At 41.7% G+C, this 7,904-nt stretch overlaps 1 protein-coding gene across 3 annotated transcripts in view; it reads right to left on the bottom strand.

Moving 5' to 3' along the window:
• Positions 1-6,051: 6,051 nt before the first annotated feature.
• KCNH7 (potassium voltage-gated channel subfamily H member 7) overlaps positions 6,052-7,904 on the bottom strand; it is a 217,679-nt gene continuing 215,826 nt past the window's right edge. For all 3 annotated transcript variants that reach the window (XM_082285190.1, XM_082285191.1, XM_082285192.1), the window contains one exon: positions 6,052-7,357. In XM_082285190.1, coding sequence (XP_082141316.1) covers positions 7,091-7,357 — 267 coding nt within the window. In that variant the 3' untranslated portion in view covers positions 6,052-7,090. The remainder of the gene's footprint in view (positions 7,358-7,904) is intronic.

Below are 7,904 nucleotides of genomic sequence, written 5' to 3'. Positions count from 1 at the left end.
TGCTGCCCAGGCACGCACTGGCAGCAATGAGGTGCTTCCTTGGTGTCTGAGGCTGTTGGAAGGTCTCTCCCTGAGATGTGGTTTCACACATATCGTACATGTCACTGAGCTTCAGAAGCAGTCTTGGTTTCCATCGTGGGGGTTTGGGGAACCTCAGTGTGATTCTGAGGTAAGGTAAAATGGTAAACAGAGTGTCTAGATTACTGTGTTCAGTTTTGGTCTGGGACAAGTTCAAGAGACTGAAAAATTGGAGAGTCCAGAGGCTAACAGGATTGGAGAGCCTGCTGTATGTTTGAAAGAACTGTATTTATAAAATGTGGAGAAAAGAAGGGTCAGGCGAGATCCAACCACAGTGATGTCCAGGTGTTAGAAAGATAAATTACTTATTGGTAGAATTGCCTTTGTTAAGGTGTAGGGCTTGGCATGTTTCAATGATGTCAGACCTGAGGGAGGTTAACAAAGCTTGGGAATAAGGATGTATCACTGATAGCAGACACAGAGAATACAGAATTTATGGGCCTCAAGGACATTTGGCAGAACTCCCAAGGTAAGGAAGAAACTGATAAAGCCATCTCAGCAATTGTGTTCAGATTAGCTCTGATTGGGCAGAGGAAATTCTGGTAGGGGGAGATTGTGACCACCGATTCACAGACCACCGATTCAGGAAACCACTGACTCAAGAGAAAGTCTGAGCATGTGGGACTAATCAGCATAAGAAGCAAGGGAATCATTTAACCAACAGAAGAAAGAGTACTAATTAATATTAAAAACTATGTAGCCTGTATCCAATGAGCGTTAATGCCTTTGCTATAACATAAAAAAAAAGTTGATAGTCATGGTGCTGGCTTTGTGGATTTGCCACCAAGCACCCCCTTCTGTGCTGATGTACTAGTCTGAAAACAAACCAGTGGGAGGCACCAAGTCAGAATAACAATTTAATAGGGAAATTGAAAAAAAAAGGCAAAAACCACTGGTTCAAACTGACAGGGCCAAGATACAACCTGACACCCTGTTAGTCTGATAAGGTGGTGGCTACAGTCCTCCTGAAGTGATGGATGTGGTTCTGTCAAAGAAATGATCCTGTAGAAAGGCCCTGCTCTTCCTCAGAAGGTCCAGTGGTGGCTGTGTAGCTCCTGTCCTCTGGGAATCCAGTGGAAAGGGTGTCTGTGGTGTTTGGAATCTCAAATTATATCCAGGATGGAATGCTTGGTTCCTCCTTCTGGGTGGAGCATCTCACAATGGGATGATGAGTCATGAGGCCAGGCGTTGATGGGCTCATTAACAGAAGATAGTCCGGAGGGAGGAGGCAAGGAAACACTGCCCCATGGGCCTGGTTTCAACAGCTCATGAGGATGGTAATAGAATACACTGCAACCCAGGACAGTTGAACTGTCAATAAATCCAATACCTTGATTTTGTGTGTGGATCAGCCTCTTGCAAACTGGCTTAAAGAATCTGTTTTGGGACACCAACAGTTCTCGAGCTCCTAAAAGTTGGATGATTCTTCACTGGAGTAAACAAGTCAAAGGGCAATTGGAACACGTTTCTTCAGGGGAAATTTTGCCCAGGTGCAAGAAAAAATTATTACCCACTCTAGAAACAATTAGACATTGGAATATATTGCTCAGAGAAGTAGTGGAAATTTTCTCAATAGAAATATTCAACACTTGGCTTGACAGTGTCCTTGATTTAATGTCTTGCTTTTAAAAGGAAGCCAGCTATCTCCAGAGGTCCTTTCTCAGCCTAAAATTTTCTGTAGTTCAAATTGTACCCTCAGCTGCTTGTCATGTTGAGATGTGCTGCAGCAGTCTGCTCTCAGAGGAGCCTCCTTCAGCTGGAGGCTTCTTTTGTAGAAGAATTTAATTTGGTTTCACTTTCATTTCATTGTTCTTTCTGCTTATCTCTGGTTTCACTGTTACGTCATCATTACTTTTTCATTTCTGCTTTATGCAAGTTTCCCTTGAAAGATTTCTGTAAAAAGCATATTTTGTTTCCCACACTACTTTTTCTTCTGCCTTCAGCACCTTATTTGGAAGACACATGAACCTTCCTTGCTCAGTCTCAGGAGGCCGCAGGATTTACTTGGGCTCAGTGTGTGCAGATGGGCTGTTTGTATGTTTGCTTTATTGTGTATGCTGTGGTGGTAAATCAGGCTGTACATTTATCCCAAAACAATCCTTTACTGGCTCTAAGAGTTTGCAGACATTAAAAGGGCATTTGACACTTCCAGAGTTAAAGAATGCCTCTTGTTTATTCCAGCTAGTGTGAGGTTGCACAGATGATGGCTGAGCTCCTGCTCTGTCCACGGATGATTCAAATACCCTGACTTAATCGCTCTTCTCCTGGAATCTTACACTGATTGCTGAGACCTTTGTCCCTTTCAGATGTGATTGAAATTAGTGTCAGGGTTCATAGTAGTCGCTCTGACAGGGCAGGGGAGGAGCACTCGGCTTTCCCCTTGGCTATCACCAAGGCTGCGCTGTGCCACCGCTCGGCCCCGCTACAGATCCGACGCTGCCCTTCCCTGCTCGGCCGGAGCGCACGGGGGAAGCCGGGACGTGGCCCAGCCGCAAAGGCTGCAGCACCGCACCGCACCGCACCGCACATCAGTACACAGCACCGCACATCAGCGCCCAGCACCGCCCCGCACCGCGCCGCATTGCACCGCACAGCACTGCACCGCACTGCAGAGCACCGCACAGCGCCGAGCACCACCGCACATCAGCGCACAGCACTGCACCGCACTGCAGAGCACCGCCCAGCACCGCACATCAGCGCACAGCACTGCACCGCACTGCAGAGCACCGCCCAGCACCGCACCGCCCACCATCACACTGCATAGCACGGCACCGCACCGTGCAGTGTACATTCTCACACATTCTCTTACAGGGTAAGAATGTTTAACAGGAGAGGATGGAAAGATCAGGGGCGCTGATCTGGAGGTGTGGTATTAAGTACAACTGTCACGGGAGTTGTACCTTCTGCTGTGCTGGTATCGCAGTGTGCTGTGATTCTATTTGTGTCCAGCATTTTAGAGTTCAGCAGCTCCAATGAGAGGACATACAATTTATCAGTGGGCAAGACTCCAGTTGCTTCACCTCAGCAGGCAGCCAGAGGCCATGAAAAACAGTGCTTTTTGCTTTTTGTATGTTACTTATGATGCCGGTGAATGAGACAGGAGCTTTGATGAGTGCTCACCAGAGAGACGAAATTGCTAGGACACAATCCGCAGCAGGAAAAGGGAAGGCAGGTTCATCTGCAGACAGCCAGCAGTGAGGTGGGAGACCAGAGAATGCATTTGCAAATTGAAATGCATGGGAACGTGGAAGGAAAGAGACATGCATTTGGGCGTATGCTTCCAGGAAACAGCAGAATTGGGCACGTCAAGACACATGACTACTGTGTGTTACTGTAAATCTGTACCTGTAGGTGAATGTGCACATCCAAATAGTTCAGGTTGCTGCACAGCTTAATGATCGAAAAGCATCACAACCTCTCCTTTGCTTTGAACTAAACCCTTACCCGGTAGGAGCCAGTGAACTTCATTAAGAGCTCTGCTCATCTGTACAGTCTCACCTCTCACCTTTGAAGTGATTGTCCACATTGCTTTTGTACTTCAGCTACTTTAGCTCTTCCTGAATTTCCAGAAGACTTATCTGTATCTACAGCTTATAATTTATATGAATTTTTAGCTACAGGTTTTTAATGCACATAGCCAAGTGTTCCTAAGTCCAAGCAAACCCAAAACCTACCTCCTATAGTTCTGAAAGCTTCTATGGTTATGTTACAACCGTGAGGGTATACAACCCTTTACATCATTCCTAGCTTAATCTGGATAACAAAGACCCATTTCTATCAAGTGAAAACCAGACTGGACTTTGAAGAGGCCCGCCCCTCCAAAAAACCCCACAAAAACCCTCAACAAAATCACCTGCAAATAAAAGGGGCAATTTTTGCTGTTTATAAAATCAACACATTTCCAAACCCAGTGGTTTGGAAACAACAACATTGGTTGTTGAATCTCAACAAGAAAAGACGTGACCTGAGAAGGCAGATCTTTCTGTGGCAGGGAAGGGGCAGCTAGAGTGCTGCAACCAAACTTTCATCTTCTGTTTCTGCATTCCTTGGCAGGGAGCTTAGAATCTCCATAACATTATAAAATCTCCCTTATTTGCATCCATTTGATATTCTTCTTCTTGGTGCAAGGACAAGGAAAGGAACAAAGCCTCTTTGAGCCAAAAAAATGGAGTAAGAAGTGGAGCTTTTCCTTCACTTCGACTGACTGCAGTAGTTGTCACTCTTCCTCTTCCCCAATGCTCCTTCCCCAGGCCACCTGTTTTGCTCAGTCTCTTTGCAATAACGAGAAATACCAAGTGATGAAATTGGAAAAGGCCTTTTGTAAAGCAGTGCTCATGCATTATACTTTTTTCATTAATTTTATTTTTAATTTATACCAGACTTTTTAGAATGTAGCATAACTACAAATACCTTTTTAGAAAATGTGCTACCTTGTTTGTTGTAACAGACATGAATGTTAATTACTAGGCTGAGATAGATCGGAAGTCATTAACACTTGCTATTAAAAAAATTCCAAACAACAAAACCCCCCAGAAGGTATTTGTTATCCTGTTATCCAGCACCCCTGTTTCAATGGAGTATATGCAGGCAGAGATTCTGATTGGTCCCTAGTGAGAGGAAAGATGTTTGCTAATGTCTTTACAAACAATTCCATGGGTGAGGATGTGGGTGTTAATGTCTCCACCAACTTCAAGACACAGGTTTGTTACAGAACCCAGACAGTTTGACTCCTGAAACAGAAAAAAGGTCTGCACAAGCCTGAGTTTCAGAATTTTGGGGTAAAATAACAGGTTCAAGGAGGGGAATATGTGGGAGGCGGTTCGGGCAGGCTGTACCTTCCGAGTACCTCAGCCAATGGAGAAAGGAAGAGGGCAACACGGCCGGGAGTTTAGGATTAAAAGGAGGCTGCGCCCTCCGAAACCGAGAGAGAGAAAACCCCGTGGGCGTGTGCCCCGGTGGACTCTCTCCCTTTATTCGAATGAAGTTGCAGGACTCCTCTGTCTCCTTTTTGGACATAAACCTCTGGCGTTTGTGGATTAATTTTCCTGACACTAGGATCTGCTCCTGCAAGGCACTGAGCAGTGCAGCCCTCCTGTCATCGTGGTGGAAGAGCAGTCAGCCTGTTGTAGCATTTGGACCTTTCAACAATCAACAGTAGCTTGAGGCAGTAGAAAATTTGATCTTGTATGGGAAGGGTTGGTTTATTTTTTCAGTGACAAAGGTATTGACTTAATTAATTTTGGTATCTTTAAAAGCAAAGGTATAGCAGAGCCATGCTCAGTAGCTCAACACTCACACTAATTTTAAATGAGGAAAGATTCACCCACCTTGGGTTTATCTACCAGCTGCGCATGACTAAAGCATCATGCTTCATGCTGACCCCAACATACAACGAATGTATATGGGAAGGACAGCTACTATTGCATCTCTTTGTAGCACTGATTTAGGACAGAGGGTTTAGTTTGGTTTTGGGTAAAATTTAAGTGCTTCCCCTCTAACTGGATTGCATGGTTTTCTGTAATCAGTTCTCACCCTAGACGAACTTCACATTAAAGCTGTAAGATTAGAAAATCATATGAACATTTAAAAATATTTGAAAGCAGCAATAAAAAGGTAATTTCCTTCTAAAAAACCACGACATTTGAAGCAGAATAATATTTTAATAAAATTAAATCTAAGTATTCACAAAGCATTATGAACATACAGTACATACTGTATTTAAAGCCTACAGACCTTAGATCATTTTATTCTAATGTAGTCAGCTTTGGACACAAGCTAAGCTTACTCATTTTGTAATAAGAAAGTTTACAATTGTTTCTGAAAGTGATTTTACATATATACATATATATATATATAGCTCTATATATATACTCCTACATGTAAGTGTAGGTATATACACACACTTGTGTGTATGTGTGCATATAAATATATATACACATACACATACATACACACCTATGTACATACATAAAATACACATGTGCACACATCCAGGAATGGCGTGTGGGCGGTGTGTGTATGAGAATTGGAGAGGGGCCAGTCAGTAAAAAGAGGTAACTGCAAACAGCCACCCTAATAATTATAAAACAAAAATGTGTAAAATATTTTTAAATTAAAACAGATTGTTAATAATTTGTATTGAACAAAAGGAACACAGTCTTCTGCATTACATAGAAATTAGGTTTATTGCATTTGATTATGTTTGTGTGACAGATGAAGAGTACCTGTCTGCTCATCACAGCTGAATTCTATGATGCAATTAAAAAAAAAAAATAACAATACAAAAACCCAAAACCAAAATGTAGTGGAAACAAATGATTCAATTTAATGAAGTTTTGTGGATGTGACCTATGGTGATACTTTCCAGCATATGGCAGTTTTCCTCTCTGTTAAAATACTGCCCTACTTCAACTAGTTTGGAAGGAGGCTGTTTTCTCTGTCCTAATTGTTTCAAGCCCAGAAGACTTGGTTACCGTATTCTTTCTTTAGATTCAGACTCATTGTGATTTATTATAAAAAGCTCACTAGAAGAAAGATAAATCAATTTTCAAAAGTGAGCTAGAAGAGCATTTTTCTTGAATTTTAGCTTGGTCAGGTTGGAGTTTTTCTATGTGAATTATTGTTATTGGTCTCCTATTTGCTCTGAAGACATATCCACAATAAAATACTATTTCCATGACAGCAGTAAATGGTAATCTCCATGCAACGTAAACTGTAATTTCAGAACATGCATGTTATTAAAAAAAAAAAAAAATATAAGGTGCCTTGAGAATGCTGGCAGTTTTACATTTGGAACATACAGTTAGTGTGTGTATATATATATTTACATCAGAACTGCTCAACTTTACCTTACAAGCTTCAGATTTAGGAAAATATACAGTACTTTTGCATATAATGGTATATTCCTTGTAGCCCCTGAGTCAAGTATAGAGGATTTAAATTAAAAAAAAAAAAAAAAAAAGGAGAAACAGCCATTAAAAGCACTTTTATGTGAAGTAATAGTATAAAAGTACTATTTCCCAGGAAGACCAGGATCAGAAACATGCCTATGAAGACTCAAGATTCCTACAGTGCTTAGTGAAGATTCTGGCAAGGAAGGGTGCCGAACTGGCGGCAGACAAGTTTTACGAGGCTGTGGGGGACACTCTACAGACTGGTCGTGTTCTTGGTCTAAAAGAGAAGCCAGGTTGTCTTCTGAAGCTGTGTTCAGATGCACTCCACTTGAGAAGGATTCTTTGGATTTAAGTTTTGATTTTTCAATGTCTGAAAATTCAGGACACTGTAAGGGATGAGAAGAAACAAGATGGTAATAATTAAACTGGTCTCTTCCAGGCTTTTGTTCTGTTCAAAATTAGCACATTCAGATGGTTCATGGAAAACCATCTTTGAAAATTAAGCAGTGTACTGAAATATTTTTTACATGGTACTGTATTTGATTTAATGTATTTGAATGCGATTCTGCTGATTAATTGTAGAAGCCTGGATATCTTTTCCTCCCCTCAGACCTGCTAATATGACATCAAGATACACATATATGCAGCCCTTTATAAAGGACCGATTACTCTTGAGACCCAATCTAAGAGTATTGATCTCAACACTCGTAAATATGAAGTTCTGTTTTAGAGCATAACTCCAGAATTGCATAATTCTGAACATTCTAACCATTTGGATTTCTTTTCTGATAACTTTTGTGAAAAACATGACAATAAAGTAGATCTGTCTGATTATACAATCATTGTACGAATCTCTAAAACCCTCATAGAAAATGTGGCCTCTAAAACCATGGTGTCTAAGCCCTCTGTGGAGATGCTAGGTCAAAATAATAA

The sequence above is a fragment of the Coloeus monedula genome (genome assembly GCF_965178545.1).
Source record: "Coloeus monedula genome assembly, chromosome: 7".
Lineage (NCBI taxonomy): Eukaryota > Metazoa > Chordata > Aves > Passeriformes > Corvidae > Coloeus > Coloeus monedula.
This window is presented reverse-complemented; position numbering and strand designations above follow the sequence as displayed.